Genomic DNA, 22,818 nt, shown 5'->3' on the forward strand with positions numbered 1-22,818 from the left:
GCTAGGAAGTCACAACGGGACCCGATACCCGACTCGGGGCGAGTCAAGGGGTATTTTGGGCATTAGACATTTAATTGAGTTATCGTGTTATGAAAATAAATATTTGGAGATATATTTGAAGTTAGAATGTTTAGGAGGGAATATCGGGGAAATTTACCATTTTTCCCTCGGGGACATTTTTGGTACCCCAAGCCTTGGAGGTAACTTAAGTGACTTAGGCTAACTAAGACAAAACATAGAAACATTCAGAATTTTCCCAAAACCAACCCTGTCTCCTTCTCTCTCACTCTTGTTTTCTCTAGACCATTCCAAGGGAACCATTGAAGCTAAAGCAAGGAATTCGAGCTCTAGACTTGTGGATTAGCTCAATTTTAGCTTCAGGATTCTAACAGAGGTTGAGGTAAGCTTTGAATTGTGATTTTAGCCATTAAATTTTGTGGTTCTTAACTGAGTTTTATTATTCTCTTGGGTCTTTGAAGTTAAAGATTGAATTGGGGATTTTATGAGGTTTTAAGCTACCTTTTTGTTAGGTTTTGTTGCTGGGACCATTCTAGAACTATTGTGATAGTTAAATTGTATTGTTGGATGGATTTTGAGTTAATTGGCTGGGTTTTGGTTGTTAAAATGGGGGATTTTCTGGGCTCGAAGGGGGTCGGGTCGTGGCACTGTTCTTGGTGAGTCGCAGCCCTCTAGAACAGATGGGAGGCCAGGATGAAGGCGAGTCGCGGCACCCCTTTGGTTGGGCCGCGGCGCATGTCTGCAGAATGGGGAGGCTGAGCCTCTAGTTGAGGCGGGTCACGGTACAAGGCCATGGGGCCGTGGCTCTTAGGGAGGTTTTTGGACTCCGAGAAGGATTTTTACTCGGGAACCCAAAAGTTAAGGCTAGGGATGGATTTTATCACCCGGATTGATAGAATTCATGTTCACGGAGATTAGAATTACAACCCAAAGTTATTTAATGGATTAGAACTTGATGGATGGATGTTATTGATACGTTATGACTAGGTTTTCAGCGAGGCTCGGACTAGAGGATTGTGCTCAGGATATCGGTGCTCGAGAAGCCTGGGACACAGGTAAGAAAATTGTTGTACCCGTAGAGCAGGGCGTGGAGAGCAGGGCGTGGAGTGCAGGGCCGAGTACGGCAAGGGGCCGAAAGCAGCGTTGAGCACGCAAAGTGGAAGTCGCTAGGGTGACACCCTTCTCGGATGTCTGAGTCATCCTCACGGTGTAGACCGCAAACCCAGGGCCTGGTAAAGCGCCTGGGATGGCATGGCCGCTATGTGTTTAGCCTGTTGGCTGGCTTCTTATATGCTAACTGATAATTATGCATATGTTGATTGCTTGTGTGGAGTTTTCTTGCTAGGCTTCAGCTCACAGGTGCTCTATGGTGTAGGTAAGGGCAAGGGAAAGGTCGATCAACCATGAGTACGGAGAGCGTGAAGTAACGTGTACATGTTCGACCTGCTTGGCTACCACAACTAGGGGTATTTTTAGGAGATGCTATGTATTAATGCAAATTTTGTCGTTTAGTCAACTTTAATCATATTTTGAGTTGTAAATATTTCTAAACATAATTTTGGGATCCCAAATGTATAACCCTTTATAATTTCAATGAATGATTACATTTTCAAATTATATGACTTTTATTACTGTTTAGCCACACTTTTAACCTAAAACATCGATAATGAGGTAAGTGCACGTTAAAAACTCACTTAGTAATGGCTCTAAGGAAGTAGGGCATTACAACTTGCTATCAGAGCGAGCCAAGGTTTATGGTTCCTGAAGATTGACCGAACATGTACGCTCGCTGTCAGTGACAAACTCGACTCAGGGTTGGTTGGTAATGATTGAATTATATGTTTTATTGTATGTTTGAGTGCCCTGTTTGCCTGATTATTTTATATAGAGCATGATGAATGTGTTAACATATGCATGATGCTAGGGCATGGCCCCTTGAGTGTTGTATGTTATTTGTGTTATGTGGACTAATGTTTATGGTTGGTTGATGTGAATTGGGAGGTGGTTTTGGATGTTGTTATCATGCCCGATGAGTATCGTCGTTGATTGCATGCATTTGAGATGCCTCAACAATCAACCAGACTCCGCGGCAATAGGGCCAAGGATGACAACCACGAGTATTATAGTGTTGTAGTCTAAGCTGCGAAGGTTGATGAGTTTACCAACCTGACTCAGAACCGAATGACAGTTACTGAGTACGCCTTGAGATTTGATCGGTTGGCAAAGTTCGCACTGGATTTGGTGCTGACTGATGTGGCACGAAGGGATCGGTTTGTGCGGGGGTTGAATGTTATGATCGCCTACGATGTAAAGATTACCTTGGATCCAGAGACTACTACGTATGCTCAGGTAGTGGACAAGGCCCTCACAGCTGAGGGGGCTGAGGATCAGATGTGGAGAGAGAGCGCTGCTAGGCATAATGATATGAGGACAGTGCCTCCTTTTACCAGATCAAGAGTGAGTAGTGGCCCCAGTGAACAGAAGAGAAAGGCCCCATATTCTTTTGTCCCTCCTAGCTCAGATAGGAGGGCACAGGGTGCTTTTAGTGGTCGTCAGGGCGGGGACGACAGCTGGAGAAGTTTCCCAATGTGTCCTCAGTGCAGACGATGACATCAAGGAGAGTGCATGATCAGGATCTTCTTTATTTGTGGGATTGTCAATCATTTGAAGAAAGACAGCCCATAATCCAGGAAAGAGGAGCCAAAGCAGAGCGACAATCTCGCTCCTGCCAGAGTATTAACCTTGACCCAAACTGAGGCTAAGGCTAGCCCCTCGGTCGTGACAGGTCAGATTTCTAGTGCTTGTTCTTCATTTACTGCATTGATTGATTTGGGGGCTACTCATTCATTTGTGTAAGCTAAAGTGATAGATCAACTGTGTAGACCTAGTGATTTTTATGCTGGGGGATTTCAGACTTTATTGTCGAAAGGGGAATTGGTAGTCTTTAAAAGATGGATTAAAGCATTGCCAGTAGAAATAGACGATAGAGAGTTGTCTATTGATCTGATTGAGTTAGCAATAGATGACTTCGATATGATTATAGGGATGGATTGGTTATCGAAGTATGGGGCAACAATTGACTGCAAGCGCAGGATGGTGACTTTTGAACCAGAAAGGGAGGTACCCTTTGTATTTGTGGGGGTAGTTAGTGGATCGCGAGTACCTATGATTCCAGCAGTGATGGCTAGAGACCTGATGCTAAAAGGTTGCATAGGATTCCTAGCAAACATTGTGGATACCTCTAGAGTTGTGTTGGTTGGACCGAGTGAGACCAGATTGGTATGTGAGTTTCCATATTTATTTTCAATTGACTTGCCAAGGTTGTTTCCATGGCAGGAGATCGAATTTGTTATAGAGTTGGTGCTAGGGGTGACCAGTATCTAGGACACCTTATAGAATGGCTCCGGCAGAGTTAAAGGAATTTAAGATTCAGTTGCAGGAGTTACTGGATTTGGGGTTCATCAGACCGAGTTTCTCACCATAGGTGCTCTAGTGTTGTTCATCAAGAAGAATGATGGATCTCTTAGGATGTGTATTGACTACAGGGAGCTGAATAAGTTGACCATTAAGAATAAGTACCCACTACCTAGGATCGACGACTTGTTTGATCAGCTATAGGGAAAGACGGTGTTTTCTAAGATTGATCTCCAGTTAGGTTACCATCAGTTAAGGATTAAAGAGGAGGACTTACCAAAGACCACTTTTCGCACGAGATATGGACACTATGAATTCCTGGTGATGTCCTTTAGATTAACCAATGCCCCAACAGCTTTCATGGATTTGATGAATAGGGTTTTCAAGGACTATTTAGACAAGTTTGTGTTTGTGTTTATTGAAGACATATTGGTGTACTCTCAGTCAGAGATAGAGCATGAGCAACATTTATGCCTGGTATTCCAGCGGTTGAGAGAGCATAGGTTATATGCTAAGTTCAGAAAGTGCGAGTTTTGGCTACCGCAAGTCACGTTTCTGGGCCATATTGTCAGTAAGGAGGGGATTCTGGTTGACCCAAGTAAGATTAAGGCAGTGAGAGGTTGGCCCAGACCGAGTAGTGTACCGAAAGTTAGGTGCTTTCTGGGATTAGCAGGGTATTATCGGCGGTTCATTGAGGGGTTCTCCAGGATAGCCACAACGTTGACTGAATTGACGAAAAAGAAGACTAAGTACCCCGATAAGCCACCCTCGCCATGCGAGGCTCTTGCTTGGCTTCCTACGCGCACCTAAGTACTCCCGCACCTTAGCTTCTCTTAGCGCTGGAGCCTAAAACATCTTAAATGAACGTATGAGGAACACTAAGGGAGACCCAAAATATATTTGGTGTCAACTCAATAGTGATATAGATGACTGAGCATATCATTCGTGATAACTCATAAACTTTCCTACACTTAGTAGAATATGCAATAGCCTTGAGCAAATACAAGTCTTGGGGATGTGAGAATAACCATCAGGTACAAGGTACCTGTACATATACAGCATGTATAGGATGTCTTGTGGAGCAGGATGTATGACCATGAGGAGGACAGAGGCGTGACCCTGACATCTGCATCGTACAAGTAATGGTGGTACGGATTTGTACAAAGAGTGGAGGCATTACCTGTATACCTCTGGCTATGTACCAGGCCGACACCACCACCTTCTGCTCCATTGTGACCTATCCCACAACCATGACAATGTACCTATATAAAATCTTGTCTCTTGGGACCACAATGTATCAGGAGCCATTAGAGCCCCAATATAAATAGACCTTCACCCCTCCAGCAAGGGGGTTGGAAAATTCTTTGTATTGATAAACGATTAAGAAATATATGATCTTTTCTCCATTGTATTTCTGTATTTTATTCTCTTTCAAGTTCTTTCCATCTTATTCTTAGCTATCTTTCACAATATAATTTGAGTTTTCTGACCTTGTACCGTTGACGAGTTCTCACCGTCAACAGAGGGGATAGTTGTAGCGTCCCAAAGTTGCTAATCAGGCTTGGGGCCTTGATTAGCGTGCTTGGAGGGAAATAAGTGATTTATTATATTTATATGTGAATTTGATGAGTATGTGATTAGAAATGCATGTTTAGGTGAATTAAATATGCATATGGTCCCTGTTTGATTATTAGGGGCATGTTTGTAATTTTAACCCATTGAGGGCATAAATGCAATATTTGTGTATATTGTGATTGGCACCACGTATGAGTGGTGATATATTTGTGATGCACGATCCGAGACAGTCCTAGGGAGCGGTTTAGCTAGGAAGTCACAATAAGACTCGATACCCGACTCGGGATGAGTCAAGGGGTATATTGGGCATTAGACATGTAATTGAGTTATCGGGTTATGAAAATAAATATTTGGATATATATTTGAAGTTAGAACGTTTAGGACGGAATATTGGGGAAATTTACCATTTTTCCCTCGGGGACGTTTTTGGTACCCCAAGCCTTGGAGGTAACTTAAGTGACTTAGGCTAAGTAAGACAAAACATTGAAATATTCAGAATTTTCCCAAAACTGACCCTATCTCCTTGTCTCTCACTCTTGTTTTCTCTAGACCATTCCAAGGGAACCTTTGAAGCTAAAGCAAGGAATTGGAGCTCTAGACTTGAGGATTAGCTCAGTTTTAGCTTGGGGATTCTAACAGAGGTTAAGGTAAGCTTTGAATTGTGATTTTAGCCATTAAATTATGTGGTTCTTGGCTGAGTTTTAGTTTTCTCTTGGGTCTTTGAAGTTAAAGATTGAATTTGGGGTTTGATGAGGTTTCAAGCTAGCTTTTTGTTAGGTTTTGTTGCAGGAACCATTCTAGAACTACTATGATAGTTAAATTGTATTGTTGGATGGATTTTGAGTTAAATTTTCTGGGTTTTGGTTGTTAAAATGGGGGATTTTCTGGGCTCGAAGGGGTTCGGGTAGCGGCACTGTTCTTGGTGAGTTGCGGCCCTCTAGAACAGATGGGAGGCCAGGATGAAGGCGGGTCGCGGCACCCCTTTGGTTGGGTCGCGGCACGTGTTTGCAGAATGGGGAGGCTGAGCCTCTGGTTGAGGCGGGCCGCAGCAGAAGGCCATGGGGCTGGGGCTCTTAGGGAGGCTTTTGGACTCCAAGAAGGTTTTGACTTGGGAACCCAAAAGTTAAGGCTCGAGATGGATTTTATCACCCGGATTGATAGAATTCATGTTCCCGGAGACTAGAATTATAACCCAAATTTATTTAGTGGATTATAACTTGATGGATGGATGTTATTGATATGTTGTGACTAGGTTTTCAGCGAGGCTTAGACTAGGGGACTGTGCTTAAGATATTGGTGCTCGAGAAGCTTGGGACAAAGGTAAGAAAACGGTTGTACCCATAGAGCAGGGTATGGCCCTATAGTTTGTATTGCAGGCCACGACCCTATGTGATTGTGTTGCAGGGCATAGCCCCATTGTTTATGTTTGTATTTGTTGAATATATGATATGTGTTGCATATTTGTGATTGAATAGCGAAGGTCGAAAACGGCGAAGGCCGAAAACCGCGAAGGCCGAGAACGACAGGAAGCCGAGTACGGCAAGGGGCCAAAAGCAGCGTTGAGCACGTGAAGTGCAAGTCGCTAGGGTGACACCCTTCTCGGATGTCTGAGTCATCCTCACAGTGTAGACCGCGAACCCAGGGCCTGGTAAAGAGTCTGGGACGGCATGGCTGCTATGTGTTTAGCATGTTGGCTGCCTTGTTATATGTTGATTGATAATTATGCATATGTTGATTGCATGTGTGGAGTTTTCTTGCTAGGCTTCGGCTCACGGGTGCTCTGTGGTGCAGGTAAGGGCAAGGGAAAGGTCGATCAACCATGAGTACGGAGAGCATGAAGCGACGTGTACATGTTCGGTCTGCCTGACTACCATGACCAGGGGTATTTTTGGGAGATGCTATGTTTTAATCCAAATTTTGTCATTTAGTCGACTTTAATCATATTTTGAGTTGTAAATATTTCTAAACAGTAATTTTGGGATCCCAAATGTATAACACTTTATAATTTCAACGAATGATTACATTTTCAAATTATATGACTTTTATTACAGTTTAGCCACACTTTTAACCTAAAACCTCGATTGGCGAGTTAATTACACATTTAAAACTCACTTAGAAATGGCTCTAAGGAAGTAGGGTGTTACAGAATTTGAGTCAAGCATATAACAAGAAGAAGAGATTTTATTATTCACATTATCAATGGAAGTACAAAGTTTGAACATGCCATCACAAGCATATCCCTTTCCCACAAACACATTGTCACTCACAAGGTTTCAACTCATTTCTGGTACATACAAAACATTGGTGAGTAGAACCTTCTTGTCGGATGTGAATAACAAATCAATGGTTCATTTTCCATCAACCTTGGACCTTTTGTCATTGCCCATTTGGATTTCATTCCCTTCCTTTGAAGATTCAAGGGTCTTGAATAGAGTTCTATCATAGGTAACGTGAATGGTGGCACAAGTATCATATCACCACCCACTCACCTTTCCATGAATGGCATTAACCTCACTTAGTGTTGGCACTAGTTCCTCTTGGGTTGAGCTGACTCTTGCCTCATTGTTATGGCTCCCCTTGAACCTACAATATCTAGCAAAGTGGCCATTCTTGCCACACACAAAGCAAGGTCCCTTGGAACTTTTGAATTGTCCCTCATTCTTCTTGGGCCCCAAGGGTTTTTGACTCTTTCCATTGTTCTTGACATTTCCTTTGCCCTTATTAGGAGGGTTTCCCAAAACATTGGCCTTAGAAGTCTCTCCATTGGACCTCTCTTCATTCATATCTCTAGAGCGAGATTCCTCCTCAATTCTCAAGAGTTTGAGAATTTCCTCCAAAGAAATCTCTTCATTTCTATGGGGAATATTTTTCCTATAGCCTCTCCATGAAGGAGGTAACTTGGCTATAATGGCACCCGCAAGAAATTGTTCTAACAATACAATTTTCAGAGTAGAAAAAATATTCACAATAATTTGCAGCTCGTGAATCTGAGGGAGAAGGGGTTTATCATCATAACATTTAAATTTCATATATTGAGTAATAAGGGATTTCTTAGTACCTTCCTCTTCCGCTTTGTACTTCTTTTCCAAGACCTCACAAATCTCCTTGGCGGTCTTGGTGTTGGTGTAGAGATCATAGAGCCTATCTAAGAGGGCATTGAGGATGTGACCCCTACAAATCAATTCATTTTCTTTGCACTTTTTCCTTTCTTTGACAACTTCTTGTGTATCATCTTCCTTGGGCTCTTCCAAGGCCTTTAGGTCTTTATCCAAGACATAGAAAACTTTCAAAGTAGTGAGCAAGAATCTAATCTTGTCTTGCCAACGAACAAAGTTAGTCCCATCAAATCTATCCAATCTAAAAAGTGTTGAGTAATGAATTTCAATGCCGAAAGAGAGAGATATTCTTCCATGATATGCTATCTCAGATAATATAGTATTAGATTGTTGGGGGAGAGTGAGATAACACCACCTCAAGAAATAGAATCTTCACAAAATTTGGATTGACAAAGACTTAGAAAAGATTGAGAAAGAACATGCAAACCCAAGTAGAACAATGGTGTTCTTCAACTTTGATGAAGTTTCAAAAAACCCTTGGCAAAACCACCACTTTAAGCAAATCCTTTGAGAAAATCAAACACAAACCAAGCCTTATACACGTTGAAAAACACAGTCCTAATACTCTATTTCCCAGCCACCATAGATGCTTGAGGCCTTCTCTTGAGGAAAAGAGGATTGAGATTGAACTAGCCATCAACTCTCAAAGTCAAGCACTTTCTTGGAGAGTTCTTGGAGAAAACTTGAGATTCTTGGAGCTACAGAGAGAAAGAGAGAGAGAGAGAGGGGGGGGGGGGGGGGGTAAAGAGAGATTGGAGAGAGTGATCAAGTCTTCCAAAACACAATTTTTTACCCTTATATAGAGTAGGCATAGTCATTATGTCTAACCAATAGGATTAGACTTGAAAACACGTCATTATGAGCATTTACGATATTTCATGTAATACAGTAGGTGACACGTCGCCTGCATGCAAATGATGCGTCGCCTGTTAGGGTTTCTTGAAACCCTAGGTTTCAGGCGATGTTTCGCCTCACCCTCTCTGACTTTGGACACTTCCCAAGGTCCCAAAAATGCTTTAAATTCCACCAAACGTTTTGTGAACCCTTAGATACTCTCATGTATCACTTTGTCCCAAATTTTCATTTTATAAGTGCCTACAATTGAAGCTCAAATTCACGTCTTCATTATGTGAACTCTACTAAGTGTTTATACCTTGCTTGTATTTTAACAGTTATCATTTGTATTTAACCAATTATAACACCTATGCCCCAAAAATAAAAAATTAAGGCCCCTGCAAAATGGCCTAGTGTCGCGGCACATCCATACAAGCGTCGCAACACCCAGCCAAGGCCCTCTGCCCTGGAACATCCCAACGTCACGACTTAGAAGAATAGCGTCGCGACACCCTTAAGCGAACCCAGAAAAATGGGATTTTCCACCATTTTTCCCCAAGAAAAAACTCACAAATCTCATCCCAAACTTGCATCAAAGTCCCAAATGAGTCTAAAATTCTAAGCAACACATCATAAGCAGTACAAACACCTCAAAAAACCAAACCCAATCTCTAAACCAAATCAAAACCCAACCCTTGGTTTAAAACTCTGCTAAAATTTAAACCACTACAATAATCCAGCATAAAGCAGAGCATAACCTTACCTCAATTGTATGATTCAAGCTTTAATTTGCTCCTAACCAAATCCCCAACTTCAAGCCTCAATTTCCAAGCTTTGGTTTCCTAAATGATCTGAGAAGTTCCCAGCTAACTATGTCACTCACTTGGCCTGAAAAGTCCAAAATGCCCCTAGATAAATCCCTAGCCCTTTAATGCCACCAAGGGAAAATTCGTCAATTCTCGAATAGTCCTACAAATCCCCAATTAATCATGGCATACCCAAATAATATCTAAATAACTACATGTTACTTGGTAAATCTCGAACATGCACTAACTCCCCAAAATACCCCTTGGCTCACCCCGAGTTGGGTATTTGTCCCCGTTGTGACTATTCCGCTAATCCGCTCCCTAGGATTGCCTCAGACTACACATCTCAAATATATCTCCACAATATTTTGGTCTTACTCATATCGCATACACAACAAACATATATATACCATCATTACAAATATGCCCTTATTAACTAGAACGGGCCCACATGCATATTTAATACACCTAAACATGCATATCTAGTCATATAATATCATAACCCATGCAATCACATAATGATGCACATATACCATGATTAATCAAGTAATAATACAATTAAATCAATTATTGTCGTCGCGGCACGCTAATCAAGGCACCAAGCCTTATTAGTGAAGTTGGGGTGTTACATCGTGAGTATCATAGGCACGGGTGAGCCATGAAGGAGTGAGGCCAAAGGCCTTGTGGCCAATATGCATTGGCCATGCACGTAAGATTCATGTTAGGCTTGAGTCCAAATGATTAAAGGGATCTGAAATTAAAGTAAGGATCGGGTTTGAGTATTTGAGAGCTTGGGATAATATTTTCAAGAGATAGAAGATATTTAAGATATCATTGAATTTCTAAAAGAGCTTAGGGCTCGGGATTAGAGTCGAGGCTTGAGAAATGATATTGAGGTTTAATTTTGCAGACATAAAAATGTAATAACCAAGGTTATTATTATCTTATAAGCTCGTTAAATATGATCTTAGGTTAGATTTAGTTATGACTTAAGTTGTGAAATAAAGATTGTTTTAAGTTTAAACTATTTAAGTTATGATTTTATGACTTAGAAATAATTATAGTTTGGGTAATTATAATTATTTTAGCATATGATTAAATTAGTGTATAGTTTTATTAAGTATTAAACGCACATGGTATTCAATCTATTAAGTGTTGTACCCTAATTTTAGCACGAGTCATTCGTTCAGCTCGGGTACAGCTGGCCGATAGATACACGGAGAGATAACCGAGGGGAATAATATCTACTTGTTATCCACATGGAAAGTTTTACATTCATAGTGGTCATACATGAATATAGCCGTCCTAAATTTATCTCGAGCTAGGGATACGATGGCTATGAAGCACGAGCTTGGAGGAGATAACCAGCTCATAGTAATTCTAGTATATTTCATACTCAAGGATCCCTAGAGACTCGGGATCCCTTTATACGGTTATTTATGACCAAGCTATCATATTTATTATCCAAGATAGCAGGAATATACTTATTCTGTTATCTAATCATATCCCAATATAAATGGGAATTATTTGTATTAAATGTAATTATTATGTAAATGTGTGATTGACTCACGTGGTCACCTAAACCTGTCCATGAAATTCCCCAATAAATACTGGGAATATTGGACAGGAAAGGGGACCATTATTCTGTAATACCAAAACTCTACCAAAATAGAGAGAGAAACAACAATAATATTGACCCGTGGACTAGGTGGATTTTAACCAGTGAACCACGTAAAAATTATGTGTTCTTGAGTGAATTCATTTTATATTTCATTACGGTTTATTATTAAGCACTAATCTGCCTTATTATTTCTTAATACATTGTTGGTGAAAAACCGCGTCAACAGTTTGGTGCTTTCATTGAGAGCAAATTAGTACTTCATCAAAATCCCAGTCGATTCTGATCATGGTGCTCACTCGCTCAATGCACGATAATGAGATAAAACAACCTGGTGGGCAGGAGGCCCATCATACCGCTGTCTCGAAGGAGCGTGGCCCTGAGATCTAGCAACGGCCGGAAAACAACCGGTCAGACAAGGCGACACTAGGAGTTCGGCGTCCTTACCATTGAATCCAAATCCAGATTACCTAACTGTTGGAAAACATGCAATTTAGAAGCCATCTTGCTAAGGAAAACATGCAGATTAAGGAGGTTTTTTCTCGATTACCCGCTCTTGCAACAAACGTTATTGTCGAAAATAGGCAAAGTGGGTCTCACAAGTCCCACATGAATAATCGATCCAAACCAAGTCGATCAGTCAGAACCACGACCCCAAGTTATGTACCTACTGGACGAAATCGCCAGAATGCTCAACCCAGTGGCCATCATAGGGGTCATCAACATGCCAGTCGGTCGGTTAGGACTGCAACCCCTAGTTCGGAGCCTTCTTCACAGGTCCCTAGGAATGCCCATGCAAATCCACGAGGAGGGGCTAGGACAGGCTTACAATGACAAAATGTTCCAACAAACCCTCCTGTGTCACGATCAGATCGTCAAGCACAGAGAGCTAGAGACAATGGAGTAGAACAGAGGTGGGCTAATTTAGTCCACCCTGATGGAACAAGGATTGCCTCTCCAATAAGGCATCCCCCGTCACTCATAAGATATCCAACACCACCTCGTCCTCAATGGTACATTCCAGCTTATGGAGACAATAGGAGAAATCCTCCCCCGTCTGCCAATACTTACGTCCCACGGACACGTGTCAAAAATCCAGATCCTCGGCCCCAACCGTGAGTTGTAAACTTCGCAAATGGGAGTTATTGGACCGTAAGTTGTTGTAGTGGTAGGTCCGATGGTGACCTAATAAATCAGTTGAGTTCAGCACAGATCCCTCGGTATGATCCACAACCCGATCTGCACAATCGTCTGAATTCGCAGAGAAGAAATCCAGCTCAGAATGAAGATATTAGCTATACTCAACAAGAGGGAGATCCGTCCATAGTATGCGATAATGGGAATGTCCCACAAAACCAAGCTCGAGCTTGGAGGGACAATAATCCATCAAACATATATGATAGGATGGGAGTTGTTGAACAGCCCTCAGATAACCTAGGGAGTAGGGATAAAACCCTCAAAAGACTAGCTCTGATGGAAGAGCAGATGAAGAGGCTTTTATCTAGAAAAGAAAAAGATGATTGCGACTCAGAGGATGAGCTTGAACCTTTCGTTCCAAATATTGTGGTAGCCACATATCCGGCGGGCTTTAGAATGCCACACTTGTCAAAATTTGATGGAGATGGAGATTCGTCAGATCACCTCAGAATGTTTAACACCATGATGATGGCTCACAAATTCAAGCTCGACCTAAAGTGTATTTTATTCCCTGCAACTCTGATTGGGCCAGCCAGGCAGTGGTTTAAGCAATACAAGAGACATTCCATAAGCTCATGGAAGAAGTTTTCCTCCGAGTTCAAAAAAGCATTCTGAGCTTCACAAGCAGCTCGAGTTGAGGCTGATTCATTGGCCAACATAAAGCAGCAACCTGGAAAAACGTTGAAGGCATATCTAAGTAGGTTTGCCAATGTCACTGCATGAGCTAGAGATGTTGATGACAGCTCCAAACTCGTGGTAATGAGGACGAGAATCCTCGTTGGGGGCGAATTGTGGTAGGAACTCCAAAGAAAAGGAGTTAAGAGTGTGGATGAGTTCTTGGTATGAGCTCAAGAATGGATTAACCTAGAAGAGGCGCAAGCTTCCATTGCGGGAACCAGCCAGATCCCTATCTAGCCTATAGGAACGGTAACGGACGTTGCAGCTACGGTTCAAACCGTTACCCAGAATAACCAAGGGGGAATAACAAAAGGAAGGGAAATGGTGAAGGAGACCATAGCAGAACGAAGAAAAATAAGTCTGGGGAGAAATTCAAACCTGTTTACGCTACTTATACCGACCTAACGGACACTAGGGACCACATCTTCCTAGCAAATTCTACTTGCATTCCGTCGAAGAAGCCAGAACCATTGAAGAACCAGAGGGCGAAGAGAGAATTTCTTCAAAGTTCTATCAATTCCATAATGACATCGATCATAACACTAATGACTGTCGACAGCTAAATGATGAGATTGAATCTCCAACAGAGCTGGACCGTTGGCCCAATATGCCCAAAATTGGGTGGTCCTTAATTAGCCTGCTGGACCAAATCCTTAATCAGTCCAGGAAGTTCTAGTAATTCAAACCAGAGCTCAAGCAAGTCAGGTCGACCCTCCTCCAATAGTAGGGGGAGATATAACCACCATATCGAGGGAACCTCATTTGGCAGGCATGAGCAGCGGGACCCAGAAGAGGTATATTAACGAGCTAAAGTCCCATAACGGAGTGGAGTTTTTCCCGGAACAGCGGTTATCGAAACAGCAGTGATTGGAAAAGCAGCCAATCATTTTCACAGAAGAGGATGCTAGTCACTGCCAATTCCCACAAAATGATCCGTTGATCATAACCGTCCAGCTTGCCAACTGGAGGGTCCAGAGAACACTAATAGATAATGAAAGTTCTGTGAATCTACTTTTCAGGTCCACCTTGGAAAAAATTGGGTTATCAGTAACAAATTTGAAGGCGACCTCAATGACTTTGTATGGGTTTTCTGGTGAAGGGTTGGCGGCCATCGGGACAATCGGATTGGTAGTGACATTGGGAGAGGACTCGCGAACTGTTTCCAAGTTACTTGAGTTCGTGGTAATCAATTGTCTAGCTGCATACAATGCAATCTTGGGCCGACCTGCGCTAATGGCGTTTGAAGCCATAACCTCTATCTGCCACCTAGCAATTAAATTCCCCTTAGTCGCGGGAATATGCACTGTCAGAGGTGATCAGCTCGCTGCCATAGAATGTTATAGCATTTCTATGAAGGGAAAATCAAAACCTGGGCAGCAAGCGATTGTCATAAATGAAGGAGGTGAGGAGTCTCATGAAGTAGAAGTTACTGGCAGAACAAAAGAACCTCGGCAAAAAGAGGATAGTGACGTCGCCAAACATAAAGACATTGACCCACGGATAGGCGAAGATAGGTCAGAACTCCAAGCCATAGAGGAGCTCGAGGAGGTAAACATTGACCCCAAAGAAGTTTCAAGAGTCGTAAAGATTTGGAAGAATCTTGACAATAAAAGGAAGAAGGAGCTGGTCAATTTCTTATAGGAGAATCTAGACACACTACAAGAAAAAACAGTATTCATAACACTTAAAAACTGCTAACCGGGAGTATTGATAACGTTTCTGAAAATGCTAACATAGCCCCTGTTATTAAAAGTCTTGTCTTTTCTATAACAGTATTCAAATGTTATGTTCGATGTTATCTTAAACTATTCAATAACACATTTTTAGTTGCTATAATATTCAAATAATAACATTTAGTTAGAGTATTTGATTATAAATTTGGAGTTTAATCTTATACTTTATGCATAACACTTTTCCACTGTTACATTTAATTATTTTGATAGCATTTTTAGTTTGTTATATTATATAAATCATAACAATTTGTTATGCTTATAATATATTTCTAAATCATAACATATTAAAAGTCTAGTAATAAAATTTTGTTACTTTAGTGTGGATAATATATTTTAAATTTTATTTTGATAAGTATACTTATAAGGTTTTTTTTTAATTAAAAGATTTTCATTATTGTATTTTGATAAAAAAAAATTAAAATTAATCATAAAATGTAATTCTCAATAGATTGATAAACCACAAGTATTACATTAAACAATAACTAATTCAAACCATGAATATGTCTACTTCATGAGATCTTAGTTCTAACTTAAATTTGAAAGCATAACATAATAAAGTTTTATAATCTTGAACATTTTTTACTTTAAAAATGAAAAACTGAAACATTACAAGATACACAAAAGTAAATCATGCATGAAACTTGCTCCATCCTTCAATTCATCATCCAACCAAGTACTTGCTGCTGAAGTTGTTTGTTGCCATCCGAAGCTCTCTAAATATCAAAGTCTCCCTCATGATCTGCAACAATAATAGACCATAACAATTTGGTTAAGGAAAGTTTCCATGATAATTAAAAATGAGATACCAAAAAACAATTTAAAAAATACAAATGTAGCACAAAAATAAATACAAAAAAATTAAAAACCAAGAAAATTTTTTTTAAATATAAATTCAAATACCAAGGACTTTTTCTAGCCCACTTATGAATTTTACTTGCAAAGCATAGATTACTGACCTTATATTGCACGAGAACATCATTGTCCTTCATGGTTTCACGAACAATATTGCCATTTTCATCTTCCACTATGAGAACCTCTTCTGGCTTGGCCATACAAGAAATCATAAGCATTCTTAACTTTGACATTGGCTCAGCATATAATTGCCACGCTGCATCAGTTGTGATCCAAGGCCATCAACCATACCAGGTAGCAAAGGCATCTACTTATTCAGTATAAAACCACAGGCTAAAATAAGTATCTGTCCCATTACAAATTTCGAAAAAACAAATAACATATAAATAAAAAAGAATCACACAAACAAAGAGATGGAAAGACAATTTCCTTAATAAGCAAAGGTTTGACATAATTCAAGAACAGAGATTACAGGTCACAAAATATTTGATGTCACAAAACTAGCATATATTACTATCTCCAACCATTTAGACTACAAAAAGGAAAAGAAAAGAAACCCAACTGCTCTGAAGGTTCAAAAGACAATATTTATGGAAAACACAAATTGAAATGAAAATTACATATATATTTTGGAAAACACAGAAATAAGAAACAAATCAACTAATTTTGTATCTGATATACAAAAGTAAACAGTAAACTACAAGAGGAAAAAGATGATATGTGCAAGTGCAACCATATGAAAATAAAACAATCACACCAAAAACTATAAAATATCATCTGAAAGTAAACAATATACAAAAGTAAAACAGTAAACTGCAAGAGGAAAAAGATGATATGTGCAAGTGCAACCATATGAAAATAAAACAATCACACCAAAAACTATATAATATCATCTGAAAGTTAACATATTCACAATACCTGCAGCCCCATCATGTTTGCCGTTACAGCAGGATTATCCAAATTGTGGTGTGCCTCAAATAGTTCCAACACAAACGAATTCCAAAAGTCTAAGCAAACCTGTTCCGGTCATAAAATGATTAAAACTCATTCCAATTTTAACAAATTTCACTTGTATGTTCAAGTCTAGACTACTAAAATATTGGTACCTTGAAAACTTCTGTGTCATCCACATATGAAATTTTGGTAAGATATTCAACACCCATGAGCAAAGCAGCTATGTTCTCTCTAGGAGTTTCCAGCACATGAATGTGAGACTGCACAAGGATAGAACGATGTAAATGTTGCAATGTATTTAAACAGCAACTTCAAATCTTTGAGATTTGACAAGGAAACAATGTGATTGTATATTATCTTATTAAATCCCTTAAGCAGTGAATGTTGCAATGTATTTAAACAGCAACTTCAAATCTTTGATATTTGACAAGGAAACAATGTGATTCCATATTATCTTATTAAATCCCTTAAGCAGTGCCTTATTGAGACATTAAGCCTGTTCTACAACTAAATGAACCATAACTTACAGCCATAAGAGGATGGCCATTGAGATATAAATATAACAAAACGTGGTAAATACTAAGATCAAGAAAGTATAAAGGGAAAAAAGAAAAAAACTTGCCTTATAAAATGAAGTGAAAAACAAAGCCAAATTCTGAATAAAAGCCTGCAGAATAGGTAAGTTAAAAAAAAAAAAAAAAGACATTGCCAGAAATAAACAATTATTGAGCGAACACATAAAAAATGGTCTTCATTAAATTTTGAAGCGCCAAAAACAACTTTACCTGCTCTTCGCTAGAACCAATTGCATAAGCCTCAGGAATGTTTGTATTAAGAGGAATCATGGTCTGACCAAAAGGAAGAAAAAAAAATATTAATAGCAACACAGGAACAAGACATACAATTAAATAAAAGAAAAAACTGGACAATGATGTGATGAGTAAGCCAACCAAAGATAGTACTACAATAAGCATTTCATTTCGGACCTACATGTAACAGTTTCATGAATATGGTGTACATCTTAACGTACTGGGCATTGTAGAAATCTCCAAAATTAAGTGCTGCAACCTAAACACCAGTGTTGTGAACTATGAGAACCAGGCACAGTTTTGAAGCAACTCTTAACTAAATCATCATACAAACACACCTCTGTCAAACACTGAAGAGTGAGATTCCGATACGATGGCATGGGGAAAAAATTCAGCAGCGTTTCAAGCTGTTACATAAACAAACACAATCAGAATTTTGCTCAACTGTACTTACTCTTTTAAGGAAGTTATTAAGTATTAAATTCAAATGCAATACAACAACCATCTATCAAGCAAAGCACATACCAATGGAGACTCAAATATATATCCCAGGGGAATCCATGAGAGAAATGCGTGCAATGTGGAGAGTGTTGCACGTATAAGCTCAGTTCTTTGAGAGGCTGATAGTACATATAAGCATAGCTCATGAATGAGTTGAAATTCACTGCAACAACCAATCACATTATGTGTGAGAGATTGAAAAAATGCATAAACATATCATTACGATAACATGTGACATGCCAATTAGAAAATAAAAGCCAAATATATGATGACTATGAACTGGCAGTACGTGACTATCAGTAGTCCTAGATAAGTGATCAGATCACTTGACTTTGTGGTGGCAGTTCACCCGGAAGACATTGTATCAAAATATGTGTATAATAGTGAATAAAAATAACTTAAAAAGTGCATAATGACTTCTCATCAAAGGATATCTAAAAGAACTGTCCTTAATATATATATAATTATAAGCAAATGATAAGTCTACAGAAGGAAAAAAAAAAGAGCACTCATGAAACATTACAATATAAAACATGAAATGCATCCCAAAATGAAATAAAAATAAAAAAAACATAAATTATCTACCTGTTCAATGATTGTTTAAGCTCCTTTATCTTACTTTGAGTCATCTTTCCTCTTGAGAAATCAAACACCTCTTCACTTAGAAGCTGAAGAAAACATATTCAAGTAATTAGTGCCAACTAATTCTCAATAGTTTAAGAGAGAGAGAGAGAAACCTTCAATATAGCCATGCAATTCTCACAAATTGTTTCACTAGTTTTAGCAGCTGAAACAAGATCAGGAATAAAGCTTTGCCATCTTGCTGGCCAATCATGCTTCAAAATCTGTACATTAAACATAGAGGAAGCAAATTAGGGTTGATTATGGAACTTCAAACAGAGATACAACTCACCAAACAAAGTAGCCCCTCACTTCAAATAGAGATACAACTCACCAAACAAAGTAGAAAAAACCAATTTGTCAAAATGAGAAAGTTGCAGGTGGGGAAGGGAACACAAAACTAGAAAGAAATGTATTTAATTTTTTGATTTTATAGAACTTCTTGCACTAAAATAATCTCGTGGCCTTGAAATGTATAAAGAAACAGAAAATCAAACTAGACCCAAATTTTAATATGTTTTACATGATTTGGGATTTGCTTTTCTATGATGTAACTAGCTAGCAAGAAAAATTATAGTAGTTTACTACTACTACTACTACTAATTTCAAGTAAATTTAAAAAGTTTGTATTATCACAGAGAAAAATAATCCAAAATACAATTTAGATCCTTTACCAAATAGGTGGTGGATTTCTTGATGGCATCTTAGCTAAAATACCCACCAATCAAGTAATTTAAGAAATGGGATTTCTTGATGGCATCCAATCAAACAACCTAATAGCTTTATCAACTTCTCCATGTTTAGAAAACCCATAATTTTAGAACTCTAAAATATAACATCTAACTTAGAACTTTCATCAAACAATTTTCTTGCTTCACTCAGAAACACACAAAAACAAAAATCATTAGCACATACTACAAATATGCAATCTGAATTCCAACGTAAAAATCTTAGTCAAATGAAACTCATAAAATAGTTGGGAAACAGCCAAACTAGTCTTAAAATCAACTACGGTGGCAACAAATCATTCTGATGCTATGCAACGCCAACATCTTTGAGCTAGATGATAGTTAATAAGTAGAAAATTAATTTCCATCTACTTGACAGTTTCAATCAAATCTCATCAGTCTCTCGGTTTTTTTCTTACACAAAAACTGAGATAAAAATGATCTAGATGTGATTAAAAATAAGAAAAGGATTCCTTAAAAAAAAAAATAACTTACCATGATTTTCATTAAGATCATTAATAGTTGTCTTTTTGTCTAATTCTGATCAAGAGTCCAGTATTACAGTATATCTATAGACAATGAAGCTCAGGGAGGAGGTTTAAGCTCAGTATTACAGTATATCTATATTCCCTCAACTCTATAGACAGATGTAACTCATAAAAGTATATCTCAGAAACAGTATTACATGTATATACCTGAGCGAATATAGAGTTGACTTCAGAAATTTATTCAAAAAAAATCTTAATAAATGAAGACCTGATGCCATGAGATACTGAGGTGTTGTGCCTACTGCTTGCTGCCATCTGGCTTTTGTGAAGCTTTGAGGTGTCCTTCCAAATTGATGCCATGACTAGTGAGGTGAGCTGCCTTGAAGACCTGGTGTCATGAGAATGCCTCTTGCTTTTTGTCTTTCATAAACCGAAAATCTTGGACTCTTGGAATATTTCTGTACACAACAAAAATAGCACAGAAATTTTTTAAAACAAAATTGTACTTAGAATTGTATTCAAAATATGAAAACTAACAACGACTTCGAGTACTTGAACTAATTAAGGAAACGTTTCCATTGGTAGTCTTGAAAACAAAATCAAAACCAGACAAGAACAGAACATTGATAAGAAAAAATAATACATAAAAAGATCTAATAACCACCCTTGAGATCGTTGACAACATCATAAGGAATGGGGGTGACAGTTTCCAACTGAGCTCCTTCGACCATGAAACCTGGCTTGGGACCCTCTGGCTGCCTCTTGGTGCTGATGGCCTCACCCTTCAACTTGGCCTCGGCCTTGAGCTTATCATTCCTTAACTTTCTGTTTCTGAACTCCTCAGTGCATCTAGAGGGCTGGACATGCTCCACACGAACATGAATCCTCTTCTTAATGATGTGGTTCCCAACCTGCTTGTTAACCTCCACGCCAATAGCGCGCTTGGTGATGTTCCAGACACGCCCAGTTCGGCCATGGTAGAACTTGTGGGGCATACCCTTGTGAATGGCGCCGTTTAACTTTGAAATCCATAAATCAACACCAAAAAAAAATCAAAATTGACAGGCTCAGTTACCTTAGTTTACATATAAATCATACTTCATATATCATAAATTAAAAAAATGGGTTAAAGTTACCTTACTTCACATAATGGACAGACTCGGTTGCCCATCGCCCATGGAGGAAAGGCCTCTGGTTCGCGCTAGGGAGAAGAAAGGGTCAAAGAACTTTGGGGAGCATCTACTTCGCCCCTTATTGCGTCTTTTCATCATCGTCCCAAAGCCCTTTCTTGGGACCCTTCATCATTGATCCTTAGCACCCACATCTGAAAGAGAATGAGAGAGAGAGAGAGGTCGGTGAACGATGGTTCCAAACCAGAGAGAGCGAAAGAAATAGTCACTGTGAGTGGGATGAATGAGAGATTGAGAGAAGGCAAGAGATTGGAGTGTGTGTGGCTATTTTTAGAGGGAGAGAAAAAGAGACAGAGGGGAACATGGTTAGGGTTGATTTGTGAAGAAGAAGATACAAGAGAGAGAGAGAGAGAGATACTTTAGGGCTAATAGAATATTAGAGGGGGAGATGGAAAAGCTAGTGGCGGGCTGTAAAATTTTACTGTACCGAGCGCGCCTGATTTTTCTATTTAACCATAGCGTTTTTTAAAAATTGTCATTTTTAGGTGTTATATTAGGCTAAAATTCTTGTAGTGACATTTTCTCCTGGTCACACGAAGATATGGTGGGAATAAGCCCGAGTGTAATCATGCACACATTAAATTTGGACAAGAACGTGCCGACCAAGTCCCAAAAATAGAGACGTTTGGGAATGGTCGGAGTTGAAGCTCTTGAGGAAGAAGTAGCTCGACTATTAAAGTGTGGGTTTATCCACAAGGCAAGATACCCGATCTAGGTTGCCAATCCCGTGCTGGTCCCGAAGCCTAATGGGAAATGGAGAACCTATATCAACTTCTTCGATCTAAATAAAGCTTGTCCCAAGGATTGTTTCCAACTGCCAAGAATTGATCAGTTGGCAAGTCACAAGCTCATGTCCTTCATGGACGCATATTCTCGATATAACAAAATTGCTATGAATCCTGCGGATCAGGAACATACTAGCTTCATGATCGAACATAACGTATACTGTTATAAAGTTATGCCCTTCGGGCTGAAGAATGTCGAAGCTACATATCAACGCTTGGTCAACAAGATTTTTGATGATCAAATTGGGAGAAGTATGGAAGTGTACGTTGATGACATGTTTTTCAAGTCAAAGACTGCCAATAACCATGTATCCGATCTAGAAGAATGTTTTGGAATATTAAGGAGGTATGACATGAAGTTGAATCCTCAGAAATGCACTTTCGGAGTGGCATCTGGAAAATTTCTGGGGTTCATAGTCAACACAAGGGGGATAGAGGCGAATCCTGAGAAAATCATATCGTTATTAGAAATGCCCTCACCCAAGTCGCGTAAAGATGTTCAAAGTTTGATTGTAAGGGTGGCAGCTTTGAACCGTTTCATTTCAAAATCTACTGACAAGTGTCTGCCATTTACAACTTGATCAGAGGAAACAAAAAATTTGAGTGGACTGAGGAGTACGAATAGGCATTCCTTGACCTAAAAGTGCACATGGCCGAGCCCCCAGTGTTGTCTAAGCCTATGGCTAAAGATACTATATTCCTTTATCTGTTTGTGATAAAGAATGCAGTCAATGTCGTGTTAGTTTGAGAAGAAGATCGTGCTCAAAAACTAGTATATTATATAAGCAAAAGACTTCTCGAAGCTGAGTCACGATACCCACTGATAGATAAATTGGCATTCTATCTGATATTGGCTTCCAGGAAGCTCCGGCCATATTTCTAGTCCCATTCAATCAATCTC

At 39.4% G+C, this 22,818-nt stretch overlaps 2 protein-coding genes and 1 long non-coding RNA gene across 4 annotated transcripts; all 3 read right to left on the reverse strand.

Moving 5' to 3' along the window:
* Nucleotides 1-15,419: 15,419 nt before the first annotated feature.
* On the reverse strand, nucleotides 15,420-17,036 carry LOC133816564 (uncharacterized). 2 transcript variants are annotated; one of them, XR_009885333.1, is made up of 4 exons: nucleotides 16,948-17,036; nucleotides 16,760-16,858; nucleotides 15,946-16,148; nucleotides 15,420-15,728 (listed from the first exon to the last, which is right to left on the reverse strand). It is a non-coding gene; the product is annotated as an uncharacterized LOC133816564 (long non-coding RNA). The 2 variants fall into 2 exon arrangements; XR_009885334.1 differs by having other exon boundaries at nucleotides 15,946-16,187.
* A 52-nt stretch (nucleotides 17,037-17,088) lies between these two features.
* On the reverse strand, nucleotides 17,089-18,980 carry LOC133816563 (protein EXPORTIN 1B-like). Its single transcript, XM_062248988.1, has 7 exons — nucleotides 18,843-18,980; nucleotides 18,691-18,773; nucleotides 18,130-18,268; nucleotides 17,943-18,011; nucleotides 17,786-17,863; nucleotides 17,581-17,643; nucleotides 17,089-17,462 (listed from the first exon to the last, which is right to left on the reverse strand). The coding sequence occupies exons 1-7, from the start codon at nucleotides 18,963-18,965 to the stop codon at nucleotides 17,319-17,321; spliced, it is 699 nt and encodes a 232-aa protein (XP_062104972.1). The 5' UTR covers nucleotides 18,966-18,980; the 3' UTR covers nucleotides 17,089-17,318.
* A 1,293-nt stretch (nucleotides 18,981-20,273) lies between these two features.
* On the reverse strand, nucleotides 20,274-20,958 carry LOC133816565 (large ribosomal subunit protein eL21x/eL21w-like). The gene is made up of 2 exons (XM_062248989.1): nucleotides 20,607-20,958; nucleotides 20,274-20,400 (listed from the first exon to the last, which is right to left on the reverse strand). Exons 1-2 carry the CDS (start codon nucleotides 20,935-20,937, stop codon nucleotides 20,366-20,368), a joined length of 366 nt encoding a protein of 121 aa, XP_062104973.1. The 5' UTR covers nucleotides 20,938-20,958; the 3' UTR covers nucleotides 20,274-20,365.
* Between the last annotated feature and the right edge of the window lie 1,860 nt (nucleotides 20,959-22,818).

This window comes from Humulus lupulus, chromosome 2 (assembly GCF_963169125.1).
Source record: "Humulus lupulus chromosome 2, drHumLupu1.1, whole genome shotgun sequence".
NCBI classification, from domain to species: Eukaryota; Viridiplantae; Streptophyta; class Magnoliopsida; order Rosales; family Cannabaceae; genus Humulus; species Humulus lupulus.

Bases quoted from the DNA above. Each gene is read 5' to 3' on its own strand.
- LOC133816563 (XM_062248988.1), bottom strand. From the start codon at position 18,965: ATGTTTAATGTACAGATTTTGAAGCATGATTGGCCAGCAAGATGGCAA. The intron at 18,012-18,129 runs GTATGTGCTTTG...TTTATGTAACAG, and splicing joins ATATATTTGAGTCTCCATTG to CTTGAAACGCTGCTGAATTT. The intron at 17,463-17,580 runs GTAAAGTTGTTT...CCTATTCTGCAG, and splicing joins TTGGTTCTAGCGAAGAGCAG to GCTTTTATTCAGAATTTGGC.
- LOC133816565 (XM_062248989.1), bottom strand. From the start codon at position 20,937: ATGCCCCACAAGTTCTACCATGGCCGAACTGGGCGTGTCTGGAACATC. The intron at 20,401-20,606 runs GTGGTTATTAGA...TGTTGTGTACAG, and splicing joins TGTTGTCAACGATCTCAAGG to AAATATTCCAAGAGTCCAAG.